The 17,402-nt window shown below is 37.8% G+C and overlaps 1 protein-coding gene across 1 annotated transcript; it reads right to left on the bottom strand.

Moving 5' to 3' along the window:
• Positions 1–182: 182 nt before the first annotated feature.
• htatip2 (HIV-1 Tat interactive protein 2) lies at positions 183–13,525 on the bottom strand. Its single transcript, XM_033987628.2, has 7 exons — positions 13,136–13,525; positions 9,429–9,618; positions 7,581–7,688; positions 5,161–5,298; positions 3,699–3,760; positions 2,310–2,527; positions 183–1,887 (listed from the first exon to the last, which is right to left on the bottom strand). The coding sequence occupies exons 1-6, from the start codon at positions 13,249–13,251 to the stop codon at positions 2,314–2,316; spliced, it is 828 nt and encodes a 275-aa protein (XP_033843519.1). The 5' UTR covers positions 13,252–13,525; the 3' UTR covers positions 183–1,887; positions 2,310–2,313.
• Positions 13,526–17,402: the final 3,877 nt, after the last annotated feature.

The raw sequence follows: 17,402 nt of genomic DNA, 5'->3' as shown, positions 1-17,402 counted from the left end.
CAGAAGTGAACCAGGAATAAACCATCTCTATATAAGGACTATACCAGGAACTAAAAGATTAAACCAGGACTAACCCAGGGTTTAATCTAGTCAGAAAGGATAGCGGGCCAATATTTTTATAAATTGCAAAAACAAACATTACATTAAAATAATAAAGGACAAATGCCACGACAATGCAATGAAAAACTTAATGTACTGAACTTTATCTTTATTTATACATGGAAAACTTGTACAAGTACATACTGTTGAACTGTGCAAAACTACGTGCTATTTTGACTTGTGTAAAACATAACCAGTCAGTCAGATATTAGCTTTTTAGTGATGCACAAATAATTTATAAAACAAATTAACCACAATTGATAATCTCACAAAACTAAAGAAAACGCAGGGACGTAGGCCCCGCACTTTCAGCTGAAGGCCGCTGGATGGCGCCACACATTAAAAATAACAGGAGTTTCTATGACGTACCAAATATGGAAATAACCAGTTAAATATGTGAACAAATAATATAGTTAACGGGTATGTATGTATCTATCCCCCATCCATCCATCTACTTACATTTGAAGTTTCAACTGTTCCTCAGGTGTTAAGATAATATAAAGTTTTAAGATTGTCAGAGTTGAAGGGATCCAATGAAGCGCGCGTGCACATTTGTGAGCTGGACGTAATAACATGCAAATTAGGGCTCTATCTTTTAAGATGGCTCAATAGCGCCCCCTTCAAATTTTATTTATATATATATATATCCGATCTGTTTGTCGTGAACTTGTGGAACTTGTGAAAGAATTTACAGAGGCTCTTCATAATCGGGCACAATGTGACAAAGCCACATAACTTATCGTGTAGGCATTTTGATCTGACGGACTCCAAAAAACTGAGGCAGTATCATCAGGACATGAGGGGTTAAACCTTGTTAAAAGAATTTACATAAGTGTCAGGGTGTGGTCATGATGAGCTCTCAACAAAACGTATAAAATCCTTTTAACATCATCAGATTTAAACAGACCCAATGTAGCGTTTGTGTATTTTGATGATCTGGACATAATGATGTGTGAATTTAATTTATACCTTTTAAAAATGGCTCTCCAGCGCCCTCTGTAGAGTCATAATGAATGGAAAAAATATGTCAGACTAATGAAATTTGGTATTCACACTATGTAATTCTGAACAATAAAAAAAACAATGAAAACCATGCCCTCTCTGCAGCCATATTTGCACAGCAACACCATAAATGTGCGAAAAGAGTCAGTGGGATGTAAGATAATTTAGTTGGTCGTAATACAATCAGTCAAATCAAAATATATATTTTTTTAAAAACATGTTTTTATTTTAGTTTATTTTTGACTAAAATTTACGCACTGTTAGCCTGGTCCTCACCAGATTGATATCTAGTCCTCTGAATAAACACTTTGAGCACTGGATGTAACTAATAAAACTTCGTGCTTTTCTCTCAACCTGGATTTAACCAGACATCTTTCCCTTCACAAATGCACCAAGTGATCCCTTTGCGCATTTGGCATAATCTAAAGTATTTCTGCAAAATTAGGCCAAAATACATCTGTCAACATTGCTATGTTTGTTATGGTCCATTAAGTGCTGGCTTCTGTGATAGGTCTCGGGCCTATCACAAGGAAATGATTCAGCTGAACAAAACGGATTCAACAATTTATGAACTTGAAAATGTTTTCTTTTTTTCTTTTACTTAAAACGTAAATATACATATACATAATTTAAAGCAACATCATGAAACATTTATTAAAAGCAAAGCAAACTTAATCCCTATCCCCAAACATTTCCCTTTGACACACACACAGGCACTGAAATCATAGCACAGAAATAGTGAGATTTGAGACAAAATGCTCTCTTCTTTGTCAGACCTCTGTCCCTCTGGGAAAAAAAAAAAAAACACAAGTCGTTGGTCAATAAAGAGGCTGAAGAATCTCAACTGATAAATCTCAGTGGTCAGTGAATAGTTTTAGAATGATCTTAAGCTGTATCAGAACAAGTATAAGACACATAGACTAGTATACGCCCATGGACCACTATGGAACCTATCTGAATGACTGAGGGATTACACAGATATAAGGCCACATGGGAATATAAATGAACGTACTACACTTTACATCAGTATTCATTGAGTCTTTAGTATTGAAATTGAGTTTGACATTTTAGTATCGTGACAACATTAGTTGCAAATGCATTATTGTCTGCTTCACCTTTGCTTATATAGCAGACTTTTGAACATTCTAATGCACAGTTCCTTTGACCCCCTCACCTCTGTAGACCAACTTGGCTCCTCCCCCTCTCACCTGTTTATTTGGCCTTTTGTTTTCCGAAGGCAGCGATGACTTTGTTTTCCAGTATTTCGGTCTTTTGGTCTGATTTGAGCAGTGTGTTTGAGACCATCGCAACGGCCACGGCCTGGATGGGCACAGACATGGAGGGGAGCACAGGAGAGAACGCCCGAAAAAACTGACGAGCGACAAACTCCATTGGACGGCTCTCCTGACGGTCGACCAATAGGACGCTGAGGAAAGAGGAGGGGCGGGGAATACAGGGGGAAATGTGTTTAAAGCTGCACTGTGTAACTTTACTGAAGAAGGATCCACGGAGATGTTATAGCTTTACCTAGAATGACATTATAAAAACGTTAGTGCTGATAGTTGGGTCTGGATGGCTTCTGTTGCTAAGAACAGGCCTAAAATGTGATATTTTGATGGTTTTATTTTATGGTGTAAGTTGAGATCAGGCTGTGACAAATTTCTCCTTCTAATATTACACCTACCCCAGAACATTTGCCTAACCTTAACCAAACTCTAGCCTTAACCGAAACTCTAACCTTAACTTTAACGCTAATCTAAACCTAAACCTTCACCACTTTAAATGACCTTTCACCTTCACCTTCCAACCATTACAAAACATGCATTCTTACTGTGAGTAGAGAGCCCCTCCACAGATCTAACTTGTAACTTGACCTGATATTGTCACATACAAATCTCAATGGTGATAGATAATGCTATGGAACATTCCCAGGCAAAGCCAACATCTCCAATAAGACAAGAAGGTAGCAGACCCTCCATTAGAATTATTATTACAGAATGCACCTTTAATATGCACATCATCATTACTCAATAGAAGATATTTTATACTGTCTCTATTTATTTATTAGACGTTGTGTTTTTTCTGATCTGGTTATTTAGCAAAGGCTTTACTGGGATTATCCTGCTGAAACTAATATGCATGACGCGGTTATTTTAAGTCCAAAAAGTACATTTAAAGCTCAAGATTATGATAAATGTTAAGTTTCAGAGACAAATTTTAAATAAAATTATAGGTCTTGTGTTGCCTGGCAAATCCAGACGTGTCTTTCTGTGTTTTTTACAGAGATATCAATCTGGTCCCCACTTCCTCAAACCAGACTTGATCGTCCAGTCAGATTTGTTTATTTCAGTGAAACAAAGGAGCTCATTGGTCACTTATCATTTACAAACAAAAGGACACTTCTCTCTCCTCAGATGAACAGAGTTTAGTGCTTCGCTCATTGATTCTGCAGGAATTCCTCATGTTTTTCAGTCCTCTGTGATATCTTTTTTTCCTTTATTTTTTCCAATACGGACAGACCACGCCTGTCCCGGACTGTGGGCGGTCACTGTTTAGCTCCATATTATTTTTTTTAAATGTAGTAAAGTCCTGCTCACCCAGGTCTGTAAATAAGGAATCTGTCGAAGCCCAGAGCCTCGATGTCAGCCTCCACCTGCCCCTGAAAATAAGAAAATAAACAAAAGCATCAGTTACAACAGTGAACAAAACTCAGAACTGGAAAAAGAGTCATAGCACAGAACCTTTAAGTGGCTCACACATTTAGAGAAATTAAAATTAAAGGACCTATATTGTGCTGTTTTCTGATCCATGTCGTAATGCTGTTTCCTTATCAAAAAAATACCTGGAGTTGTGTTTTGTTTCATCCACGCATTTTAACAAACAAACAAACCCTGCATATTAAGGCTGAGTTCTTCTCTCAAACAGAATACATTCTGTTCCACCTTGTGATGTCATGTGGTAATACAGGAAGTGCTCCACTGTGTTTTTAAACTCTACACCTTCACTAATTTCATCACTGGAGTTGCAAATCTCTACTGAACTAAAGGTAAAAGGAGCTGTTATCTTGAAAACTACCACTTCATGACAAGGTGGAGCATTTTGAGGTTTCCAACACAACTTCAGGTGTGTTTTTGATGAGGTAACAACATTATAATATGGCTTAAAGCTCACAAGAGTCAATTTTGTGTCATCCAGGACCTATAAAGAAAATATAACAGAATTTCCTATGAACTGAAAACACTACAGTATCACATTATTGGCTGTAGCTCACAAACTAGACTATGAAATAATTCTTATTTTAAAAATGTATGTATTTAATTTACTTTTGCTAATTTAATCTCAGCAGAATGTCATGAGGAACGCTGAGAACAGTTCAGGCCCGGGGTTTATTAAGCAAGTTTAAATTATTTCGTTCTCAAAGATCTTTTTTTTCGTAAATCTTTCTGAAACTTTACAAACTATTAAGTTCTAAATGCATTTTGATAAATATACAAAACGGCATTTTATAAATTTAGTGACCGTGTATCTGGTTCGCCTCTGCCTTTAAGTCTTAATATCTGAGTTTCAAATATTACCAAAAACAACATATTAACTAGAGGTGCACCAGCTTTTTCAGTTCCGGTACTGATTTCAATACTATAGCTTAAAGTATCTGCCCATTTCCGATATCTGATAGACAGATATCTGAAAATTCTATATATTTCTGTTAAACAAAAATAACATTTGGAGCAGTTTTCTTATTTTATGTACGTGTTATTTATCTCTGAAGTAATGACAGAACAGCTTTGTGTAAAAAAACATTAAAAAAAATTGTCAGACTTTCTGGGCTGACTATGACCCGTAAATAGTCTTATTAAATCCATTAATATGTCCAACCAGGATATCGGCTGATATTTGGCCATCCAATATCAGTGTGGGGTCAGTGCATCCTTTACTACTTACTAATACTCAAACATGCATGGATGACATCTACAACCTCTTCAGACATGTTTTTGATGAGAGAACAACGTTAACATGGTAGAAAGCTCCAAAGAGTATACACCTGCAGAGGGCGCTCACCTTCACTTTGAGATACAGGAAATTGCTGTTTTTATCGGCACCACGAGATGACTCCAAATGGAACTGAGAGCATCCCCGGGCCCGAGCTAACTCTGCTGACTTCAGCACGTAGTCATGGTCCACACGTGCAAACATCTCCTGCAACAACAGTGGAGCTAATGTAAGGAAATGGCCCGCAGTGGGGCTTTAATCCTGTCCTAATGTAGTATCCTACTCAGAAACACCCCTGGACTTCTGTTTTGTTTAATTCATAGGCGTTTCAGTAATCCTGCACATTTAGTCTGTCTCCCCTTGCACAGCTCACAACACTCAACAAGCGTTACAACTGGTGACATCATCAGGTGGTAAACATTAAAAGGGCCTATACCTAATTTTTTTTCATGCTTCAGTACAGATATATTGTATAAGCAGCTCTTGAAGACAAAATAAATCCACTGTGTACTGTCTGCATTTAATTATAAAGCTTTTTATTGTCTGAGAATCACAAAGTGTGTCTTAGCATGTTAGTTGTTGTTAGCTAAACTGAGCTCTGGTCTCTGAGAGCTGTAAAAAGTGCATATAAACTCACTGTGGCAAATACCGTAAATTTCGGACTATAGAGCGCATCTCAATATAAGCCGCACCAGCTAAATTTGAAAAGAAAATCAATTTTGTACATATATAAGCCGCACCTGAATATAAGCCGCAGGTTTTCATATTGTAACATGAGATATTTACACAGAAAGACGGTGCATGGACACGCTTTTTTAAAAACTATGCCTGAAAATTGGCACCAACACGACATCAACACGGGATGAACACATCTGCAGGTTTAGAAAATAAAGCTGCACCAACACGGAAAATCAGCTTTTATTTCCTCTGAAAACTTTGTCGTCTTTTTACATTGACCAAGTTGGATTCATTGATGCCGAGCTTACGTGCAGTGGCTCTATTTCAGGGGTCGGCAACCCGCGGCTCCGGAGCCGCATGCGCCTCTTTCAGCCTTATACTGCGGCTCTGCGTGGCTGAAGTGTATTTTATTTGTGTTAGCTCTTTTTTGTTGTAGTTTAAATTGGAAGATTATTATGATCTTAAAATAAAATTATATTTTCTTATTTTTCGTTGCTCAAAATAAGTGTCACACTCGCGGAACAATGTTAAAAACAAACACCGCTCACGTCTCACAGACACAGACACTGACACAGACACAGTCCTGCGTAAAGAGCCCTGATTTTCAGACGCTGTGCGCACAGGGCTCAGGAGCAACTTTCGCCCGTCCCTAATGACACACTAATAAGCTCGTCCGTAGACGTATCATGAAAATCCTGCTGGAAAACGCCACAGAAATCTATTTGAGGTAGTAGCAAGTATATTATCTGCTCTTGTTTCCGCGGTGACGTATCACGTATAACACATCAGACATGTCGCCCAAAAGTAGAGCTACAAGCGAGTGAAAATGAGCCAAAACAAAAGTCTTTGGAGAGCTTTTAACAAAGGGGAAAAGGACAACTGAGGAGCCAGAAGAGGAGACTACGACCTCCAAGAAAAAGAAAGATAAATTTAACAGACAATACCTACTTAAAATCTGGGTTTGTCGCTACAGGTGACTCTCACGCACAGAGTCCGCTCTGCGTAACATACGGGAAAAGCAAATAAGGCAATGAAACCTTCAAAACTGCTTTGGCACATGGAGAATAAGCACCTGGGATTAAACGATACGCCTTTAGAGTTTGTTTTTTTTTTTTAAGAAACTGCGGAGCAGAGTAGACATAATCACATAGTCAGTGCAGAGCTCACACTGATGCAGCGGTTTGGTGAGTTGTATTTTTTTATGCACTTAAGTTATTTTTGCCATATTTATCTGCCACGTGTAGAAGGCTTGTCCGTGAAAATAAAACCTACATTATTACGTTATATTATTATTATACACATTGTTATCTTCCTTTTAGATGTCAAAAAGTATTTGCGGCTCCCAGTGTTTTATTTTACGTGGAAAGTGGGTCCAAATGGCTCTTTGCGTGTTACAGGTTGTCGACCCCTGCTCTATTTCCTTCTTTATCTTAAAAACTGCACCATATCCATTTCATGATGCGCAAAATGATCATTCAAAATCAAAACAAGTGAATTCTTCAGAGCAGAATCTTTCCCCACGTCTGTCTCACTTTTACGTTTACAGCTAGAGAGCGCCCCCCAGGGGCCGTTATCCAGTAAAATTCTATAAATAAGCCGCACTGCTGTATAGGCCGCAGGGTTCAAAGCGTGGGGAAAAAGTCGCGGCTTATAGTCCGAAATTTACGGTAATTAGGATGCACAGAATGCATAAGGTAAGTGAAGAATAACTTTGGACTACCGCAAACTGTTAAAAATGTTCTGTTTTTCATGTGTTTAAGGCAGTAAAAATCAGAGTTTAATAAAAAAAAAAACATTTGTGTGTCACTCACGGGTCCGACTTTGGCTCGTGTCGTCCCCAAACAGCAGTATCCAACATCATGGCCCTGAAACACTGCTGCATGATCGTCCAGTTTCTCAAAGTCTACCACCTCCTGCACCTGAGGGAGGGGGGTAAAGAAAGAGATGCAAGAGAGAGGAGAGAAAGAGAGCAGAGAAAGGGAGAGAGAAGGAGAGAGGAGAGACATGGAGAGAGAGAGCAGAGAGGAAGAGAGAAAAGACAAGAGAGAAAGGAAGAAAAGACAGAAGGGGTAAGAAAGAGAGAGGGTGGGGGAGGAGGAAGAATGGGGGGAGTAAGGGGGGAGAGGGGACAGAAAGAAAGAGACAGAGAGAAAGGAAGAAGAGATGGGAAAGAATAAGAGAGAGAGGGTGATAGAAGGGAGAGAGCGCGATGGAAATAAAGTAAAAGAGGATGGGGAGGATAAGAAAGGGTAAGAGGGGAAATGGAGTGAAAGTGGGAGAGAGTAAGAGGAGGAGGAGAAAGAAGGGGTGGATGAGAGGGGGAAATGGAGGCGAAGAGGTGGGAAGAATAAGAGGAGAGGGGAGACAGGGGGAATGAGAGAGAAGAGAGAAAGGGATGGGAGAGAGGGAGATCGAAGGGACAGATGGAAATAAAGTAAAAAAGAGGAGAGGGGGGAAAGGTGAAGAAAAAGAGGGGGAGTAGGGGCAGAAAGAAAGAGGGAGAAAGGGAAGAGGGTAAAGAAAAAAGTAAAAAAGAGGCAAGGGGTAGAGAAAGAGGGAGAGAATAAAACAGGGAAGAAAGGATAATAAAGAAAGAGGGTAGAAAAATAAGAGAGATAGAGGGATGGATGAAAGGGGGAGAAAGTAGAGGAAGAGAAGGAAAGTGAGAGTGGAAACGAAACATTAAATGTTTTGAAGTTTTTAGACATGTTGGTGTTTTCAGAGTGTAGAATGTGATGACGTCGTATTCCCAGATGGGGGCAGAAATCATAAAAAACATCTTTCATAAAAAAGTGTTTATGTAAAGTTCACATATGAAATTCATAAATGTTGGACCTGATCGTTTTTACCAGTTACTAGATGCAACAACAGCAGAAAAAAGTCGTATTGCTGAGTTCTTGGGTCTAGTCTTTAAAAGAAATGATCAGGTTCATGTGACTTTTTGGATATTTCATGGTAAAGTTCAATGTGATCAGTAGAAATCTGTCTCTGTCCCATCTGGGAGTATGACATCATCACTTTCTGCGATTTATGTTTTAAAACAGGATTCTGTTCAAAGTTCACATTTTAAATACGTGCAGAAGAATTGACAAAAAATAATAAAATCTGAATTGACAAACTAATAAAATAATCACATTTCATGTCAATTAAAGGGAACTAGCAGGTGTTTCCCTGGAGACTGACTTCATTTCATAATCAGCAGATGCGACTACAGCAAATATTCAATGACAGACACTATTTTTGTGATCCATTAAATACAGTTAACTGATACTATTTTTTACCCTGATCCTAATCCTAACCTAAATATATTGACAAAAGTCAACATTTGTGGGGGGAAAAAAAAAAACACTAACCTAAAGTGTTGTTTGGTGTAACTGTGTTTGGGGAAAATGGAGCATCTGATGCATCAACAGAATGTCACAATTCACTTTGCCTTTTCCAAAGTCTGTTTTTTTTTTAGCCCTGGCAGCAGCTCAGGTGACTAGAAAACACTATAAAAGTGGGTTGCCATGGTTGTAATAGAACATTAACTCCCGCCTCAGGCAAAATGCCAAGTTTTTAGTGAGTCCAACTTTTGACAACTCTACTTCCTAGAATCTGAAAAGCAACCTTCGGTCACCCCTTCTCCAGTTTTGTGTATAATTCCATATCTTCATCACCACTTTGTCTGTGTCCTCCTCGATGGAGATTTGCCTGCGTCCAATCAGAGTGATTCTGCTGAAGATGTTCCTCTGGATTAACTCCTTCAGTAGAACTGTCCCAGTCTCTCCTGAAGCTCCTAGAACAAAACAACTCCGGTTCTGTTTACGGAAGTCCTCCTCCAGGGTCCTAAAGTCCGCCTCCGCCATCCTAAACACATAATATCACATTCTGTCAAAAACACTGGGAAACATCTAGAGTTTTATATCAGCTTAAAGTAGGGGTATTTTATGTCTATGGTATAATATGGAACATATTTAGATCACAACCTTTTATTAATTATTTACAAAACATATTATCGTGTTTTAGAAGCTTCACTTGAGTTTTTGACACTCTAGTGAGGGAACAATGTTATAACATGGTAGAAAGCTTAAAAAAACAAAAAAAGTTTTAGCATAATACCTCCTCTTTAAAATAAACACACACAAAACACTGGGAAAAGACGCCTTTAGTGCAATCACCACACATGTATGGGCTTATGTGTGTTGTGGCTATATGTAGTTTTTAGAACAGTATTTGAATGTTGTGGCCCTAGGTAATATCTATTTTAATTCATTTGTGGTAAATTTATCAATACACATTTAAAGCCACAGTATGTAACTTTCAAGAGGTGAAAAGTCACCTACATGATTCCATGAAAACAGTAAGTTAACACCATACTTTGGAACATTCTCCATGGAGATGGGTGCATTTTATGTCATACTGTGTAATAATATTATAGCTAAACAACATTTCCATGGAGACAACCAGGAGACCAAGTAAGAGTCAGGTTTGTGGAGACGCAAGCTTGTTCACAGTAAGGACGCATGTTTTTCAGTGCCATAAACACAACCAAAATCAAAACACATGCATTTATTTGGTATATTTTTTCCCTAAAAAGTTACATACTGTGGCTTTAATCTGAATTCACACCATTCTACTCAGTGACTACAGGTGTAAATGAGCATTCATATAAACCTGGCACCTGCATCTCTCCTGTCAGTTTATACCAAGGACAAGTGTCTTGAGTCTCCTCTCAGATGTTAGTGCGAAGTGAAATTTGAAAAGAATCTTGATTTCAACAAATGACAAATGTTTTGACCAACGTCTATTTCAAAAAGTCTTATTAAGAGTGCATAAGACACAGGACCATGACTCAGCACTTTGTGAAAATCTAATGACTCAAGCAAACTGGGAGGGCTGTGTGCACTTTGACCACTCTGTGCTGCAGTAATAAGACAGAGGTAAAGATCAGATCTAACATTATTAGGCGGTAAACATAAAATAATTTAATATCTGAACCAATAAAAACTATTTAAAGAAGGTGTATAATGCACAATAGACTTGTAAATGTAAATGAAGTGGAATCTAGTGATCTCTCCCAGGCCCTATTTGAACCCTCCTTACAGTTAGCAGTGCGAGCTTTACTACTTACATTCCACCACTGCTCTTGAGTACAATCTTGACAACTTTACCCACCTCTGTAAGAAGGCAAAGTATATTTAAGCATTGTATTGGTGTGTGTATTATGTTACTGAAGCACACATGAAATATAGCCTGATAAAGATAATGTAGGTGTACTGTATTGTCATTTTTATGGGTTTTATGTGTAATCTTATCTTGGGTATAGTTTGAGCAGCCATAATTACAGACAGCAGTTTAGTTTGAATGTTTTGGTTATTAATACAATACTGGTTAAAGTAGATATACCATGCTTTTATATATTTATTTTGAACATTTACAACATGTACTTGGGGTCCAGAATGTTTATGCCCGCTCTCACCGGTGAAGTATAAACCAGTTACTAGGTTTTATGAATTACAGATGCTTTACTCTAACAGCCATTGAGCAGCTGAACAAGACGATGTATAGTTTGGCATACTTTACTGTACACAGGTAGAGTACAGTGTAGAGATGCAGCTTCACTCCATGCATAAATCCTGCAACATTGTGTGTTTACAGTTTTTGTGTAATGATTATGGATATGAATATGATATAATATTTCTTCACCCCCTGTCAATTTAGTAATTTCTTGTTACTAATGTGTTTGTGGTTTTCCTTGAGCGCATCTGAGGTAAGTGTCACCCATGTGTCTATCGGCTATTACGAGGTTTTGAACAAAACAAATAAATGGTACAATTCATTTTGTTACCATTTAGTTGACATTGCCATAGTGAATGCCTTCGTTCTTTATAAAGGACACTGTAGATCAAAGGGTAAAATCCTGTAAGGTATTTTTTTTAACAATGTAATACTACCCCCAGATGCCTGTAGCCCTACTCACCAAAGACCCCTACCCTGAGAGGGTCGTAAAGCAATCTACAGCACTGGGGCCAAGAAGATAACACCTAGGACCAGGGCCACTTCTTATCAGTGGCCCTGTTCACCAAGGACTGAGTGCCCCCATCCTGTGAGGGTCATAAAACAATGAGATTGATTGACTTAAAAACGCACTCATTAAACCCTTCTGACTTATATTTCAGTCTCTTAGTCCTCTTTGACGCTTGCATCAGAAACGAACATTTCTTACAATTCCTATGCACCAAAAGGCCTTTAGAGAAACTTTTGTCTTGGAGTTGGCAGAGGCAGGAGCCATCAGAACACAGCAGGAAGAAGGAAGCAGGGAGAAGTATCATTGTCTTATGTACATCAACCCAGGCAGTTACAGGACACAAGGCAGATTGAAGTGCAAGAAGTGACATGCCAAAACTCCAGTGAAATGTTTAACCCACAATATCCCCTGTACTTCCAACAACAAAGAGACTTTTAGAATGACTGGACCACAGAAGACCAGCCATAATCATGTACAGTGTGTTTTCAGTTTGCAGTGTGTGTTTGTTTACAGTTTGCAGTGTGTGGAGTTTGTAAGTATATATTTATTTTGACCCATACCACTTGTTTTGACTATATGTTACATATATATAAAAACATACATTTTATATTGTGTTTTGATATGCTATATAAATGTACATAAGTAATAGTGCAGCTGGGTGTGCAGATACAGATTCCTCTCAGTGTGAGCTTTCAGTAGAGCGAGTTGATATTTGCGGGTTGAAACATTCAAAAGTTATTGCAGTTTTTCCAAACGTTCTCCAAATGTCTTCATTTGGATAGGTTTGGAGAGGTCTGGTTAAATTTGGATACACTGTACATTAAAAGTCCCTCCATAAAATGCCTGGATTTACTAATGTAACAATACATTTTTTATAGATATTGACCTAAAATTTGAAATGTGAGAGGTCAACAATATTTCTAGTTGAGATATAGTGCATTTATGTCCCCAGCTCCCTACTGCAGCTTTATACACCTTCATTTAAATTTTTTTTTTTTTTAATTAAAATAGGCGAGAATGAGAAAAATCATTTTTATGTCTGTTCCAAAGTGTATAAATGCTCAGCAGACTGACATACAGTGATTCTGATTCCTGTGGGTAAAACTATAGGGTGTTATAATTACAAAGACCCCAAACTTGTGTATTTACTACTGAGGGTTCAATAATGGTGATTATTTTAATTTGGAGAGGTCAGAACAAAGGCAATTTCACCAAAATGACCCGTAATTGTAAGGAGTTAAAGTCTACAACCTGCGTGAATGCTAATCTCTCTGTAGACCGCCTCTTTCCTGTTTATTCTTTTATTCCACACATTTAAATGATCTGGCACATGTTAAACTTATTCCCTGCACTGACCTGATGTGTTTAATCGGCTCCGGATCGTCCAAAAACAGGAACCCCACTGCGATAAGAAGCACCAAGGCAGTGATGATCCAGGGCCACGCTCCCGGGGCGTTTTCCAACAATTTCATTCCATAAGAACATTAAAAAAAAAAACCTACACAGAAGCTTCGAGTTCTGCTGCGCTGCAACACGGAAGCGCTGCCACTTCCTGGTTCCTCTCTCTGCCTTTCAATAATTTAAACAAATGTGACATAATGGGATAAAACAGAGACAATCTTGAATGTTAGCTGTGTCAGTGCGTTATCGAGTAATGTTTATTATTTGAATGTTGCGTGAAGAATTAGGAGAAAAAAAGGCTTAAATTAAACAGAAGCGTCTCGTTCTTCTGTCACTGCTGTCACTAGAGACGCGCATGCGCAGTACAGGATGTGCGGGAGAAGGGACGGAGAGATATAATATTATAATATAATAATGTTGATAACTACATTTACTACATCTATATTTTACCACCAAATTTGATCTCTATCCGATAAACCTCCCAGGATTAGTTTGTAAAAGTCTCATGTGCATAAAACCTGGCAATTTGTGAGATTTAGTGATTTTACCATTGAAATAAGATGGGAATTAAAAAAATAAAAATAAAATAAAAAACAAACTAACATGCCAAACTCCATTTGTTCCACATTAAATAGCTTGGCTTTAAGGTAGGGAGTTTAACAACTGATCCAAATGTCACTGAAATCAGAGTTTGAATTTGCAAAAAGGGTGCAATTTTGAGACAATAAGACTTTTTAAAAATTCGCCCCACCCCTTGAGATAATTTTATCAAATTTGAGCCTGTTTGGGTAAACGCCTGAGGAGGAGTTGAGCATTTTTGTACATTTAAATGGTAAAACACAACAAATAGATTGGCTTTTATGAATTAAAAAATAACTTTTAAGGGGGCGCTGTAGAGCCATTTTAAAAGACAAAGCCCTAATTTGCACTTGTGATTACGTCCAGGTCAGAAATGTGCACGTGCACTTCATTGGGTCTACTCATGTTTGTGAAAGGTAGATTTTTTATTATTTTTTTTCTAAAGATTGACATTTTGTTGAAAAAACACCATTATGACATTTTATCTAAAAGTTAATTGACAACCTTTCATTGCACATGGATTCTGTGTCTTTTGGCCAAGTTTGAAGTGTTTCTGATGAAAACTGTTGGAGGAGATGTCAAAAGATTACTATGAGTGATTTTGTCAACCCCTGGTTTGATCGAATAGGGCCAACTTCCTGTAGGGTTTAGGGCAGGGCCATAATATAATTTTTTACATGTCCTGATGTGAACTACTTCATGAATGTTTTACACAGCCTGCATTTTGGAGTTTGATTCGGTACCACTCACTTTTCTTTTTTTCCCCAATAAACTTCCACTTCACTGAAAAACTATGATACATATTTCCACAGATACTATCCAACCAAACCAAGTCAGAATACAAAAACATGCAGACCTGTCATATTCACTATTAAAGAAACATTTCTTTGTTTATTAGATTTGAAGTCGGTCATATTATTTCAGTAGAAAATATCTGCATTGCTTTCATATGGTGCTCATTGTACAACCTTTGGCTGGCATGACACCAAAGGCAAATTTAAACCAAAAATAAACCGGTGAACTGTGCGAAGAAGACAGACATTTGGCATTGTGGTTCATTTCACCTCTGGGTTAAACACATTTTCATATTTAAATTCAAACTTACAATATCAGTAACTTACAATAACTATTCTAAAAGAGCATAGAGCTGCAGACAGCAAGAGAAGAGCAACGCAACAACAAGCAAATCAACCACAACTACTGTAGGAGGTGATGTCAGTTTTTATACTTTAAAGTGGTTGTGTCTGCACTATAGTGATAATCTATGACATCTGTGGATCATTATGTGGATTATTATGTGGATCAATATTCATCTAAAATTACTTAATAAAACAAACAAGTCCGCTTGCTTCCATGTGCAGAGGTTGATGGGAACTGATGTCGCTGTAAACGTTATCACAATAAAATGCCACATTCATTTGTACCAAAATGACGATGCAATGCTGTCGAATCCCACATTTAACATGCAAAAATTGGAGAACACCTGTTGGAGAACTCCCATTTTCACCAGTGTATACCAGTGAAAATGGGAGTTGACTGGTAAAATTGTTTCTTGAAAATAAGCAATTAAAGATTGCTCAAACATGCACAAATCACTCCAGAAACAACTTTTAGTGAGTAAATGATGAAACAACTAGTATATGGCTCTGAAAAGTCCATTTTGCAGAGTAGCTCCGGTTTAAATAATTGTCTATGTAATCCCTTTGTTATCCACATAGGTTCCAAGATATGTCCAGTTGACTTCTTTATAATTATTTTTGTTTTCCTCCACAGCTGGAGTGCAAACTGACCACAAGATGAATCTGATACTGACTGGTTTGCTCCGTGAGTATGATTCCATTATCCAACTATATTTATTTTTCATGTTTTTTTGTATTGCTTTTGAAGCCTTCTTGGGTGATACTTAATAAAACTTTATTTATTTAAAAATATACTCAAAACAGTTATTTGCTTTGTCTCAACTTAAAATAACTAAATTATGACATCATTTTGAGTATGTTTTATGTCATCGGGCTCCTTCTACACTGCACAAAAGAATATAAACTAGGCAACTTACGATAAATTCCATTAACAATGTATTATCTTTATATGAATATTTTTAACTCAAGTACAATTATTTACCAATGTATGTTTTTTGTCTTATTTCAAACAGGCCTACCAAAAGTTGTATTTTTGGAAAAATAGTTTTACTTGGTTGTCTGGCAAGTTTTTTATACAGCGAGATATCAGTCTGGTCTCCACTCCATCCAAGCAGATTAGTTTATTTCAGTGACTCATGTGAAATGACGGAGCTCATTGGTCACCCATCTTTTATGAACAAAATTACACTTTTCTCCCCTCAGATGAACAGTTTAGAGCTTCATTCACTGATGCTGCAGAAATCCTCCATGTGTTTCAGTCCCCTGTGATTTTTTTTTCTTTTTTCCTTGTAAGCAACCATATTTGTTTGGTGTGTTCATATCATGATGGTGACCCTGAAGCAAACAGGTGCAGGCAAACCACAATCTGTTTCTTCTTTTAAGATCTTTTCTCATTTGCTCTGAGTGAAAACTACATGTACCACTTCATAAATTAGTCTAAATCTTGGGACGATGCTCGGAACTTATGCAGAAAACACTACACAGACCTGGCCACAGAGAGCATGTCTGACATGGAGACACTCACAAAAGCTGGAAATGGAGTACACGCCTGTATCGTACTCCACAACCAGACAACCACAGCCTGGCACTGGTCTCTGTCCAGACTGGAGTTTAACGAGAACGAGGTGAAAGGGAAATGCTACTGCGATGAGCTGAATAACACTGGTGGATCAGAGAACTATGTGTTTGCTGACTGCTCTTCAAAGTTGTCCGATGGCAGCTGTGAGACTGAGACCTGTTTTATCTGCCACAACAAGAACGGTAAGAAGTGAGTTTTGCAAAAAATATTCTCCAGACTTTACATTAAGCGTATTGGATTTTATTTATTTATTTATTTATTTTTTAAATGTTTATTTGTATTATTATTATTTTAACAAAAATTGGTAATGGATCGGCCTGTCCAGAGACGTCTGGGGCTGGTCCGATGGAAGCAACTCCTCCTTTTGAATAAACAAAAAGACATGTAAAAGTGGGACCTCAGAAAACATTTATCCGAGACTATTGTCACCAGACCAGTCCTTTCATCTGCTATGACAGAAAGTTTACGTAACATTCACATGTTTTTCTAATTATTACTTTGTTTCGTGTGAATCAAATGGCAAGCTTTAAAAAGAAATCCCCCTCTTTATGTCTATCTATCTAATTTTTCTGGCACCTTTTTAAAGCTGCACTATGGATGTTTTCCAGTGGAGGTTCTTAAACATTGTGGTCTTGAAGATGACATAGTTTTGCCTGGAATGTGAATGGAAACAAAGCAGATGATACCTGTATTTTATAGCCATAAAACAACAGAATGTGGATACATCCAACATAGATGTGGAACATTCAATAGCAATAAAGCAATAAGAAGCAATAAAATCTCCATGACGCACACCAATGACAAACCCATCCATCCATTTCTTTCACTTATCTGGAGCTGGGTCGCAAGGGCTGCAGTCTAAGTAGGGACTCCCAGACTTCCATCACCCCAGACACGTCCTCCAGTTCCTCTGGTGGGACCCCAA

The sequence above is a fragment of the Periophthalmus magnuspinnatus genome, chromosome 3 (genome assembly GCF_009829125.3).
Source record: "Periophthalmus magnuspinnatus isolate fPerMag1 chromosome 3, fPerMag1.2.pri, whole genome shotgun sequence".
Taxonomy (NCBI): domain Eukaryota; kingdom Metazoa; phylum Chordata; class Actinopteri; order Gobiiformes; family Gobiidae; genus Periophthalmus; species Periophthalmus magnuspinnatus.
This window is presented reverse-complemented; position numbering and strand designations above follow the sequence as displayed.

Bases quoted from the DNA above. Each gene is read 5' to 3' on its own strand.
- htatip2 (XM_033987628.2), bottom strand. From the start codon at position 13,251: ATGAAATTGTTGGAAAACGCCCCGGGAGCGTGGCCCTGGATCATCACT. The intron at 5,299-7,580 runs GTGAGTGACACA...CTGTTGTTGCAG, and splicing joins CACGAGCCAAAGTCGGACCC to GAGATGTTTGCACGTGTGGA. The intron at 2,528-3,698 runs GTGAGCAGGACT...CTCTTTCCTCAG, and splicing joins TTCCTTATTTACAGACCTGG to CGTCCTATTGGTCGACCGTC.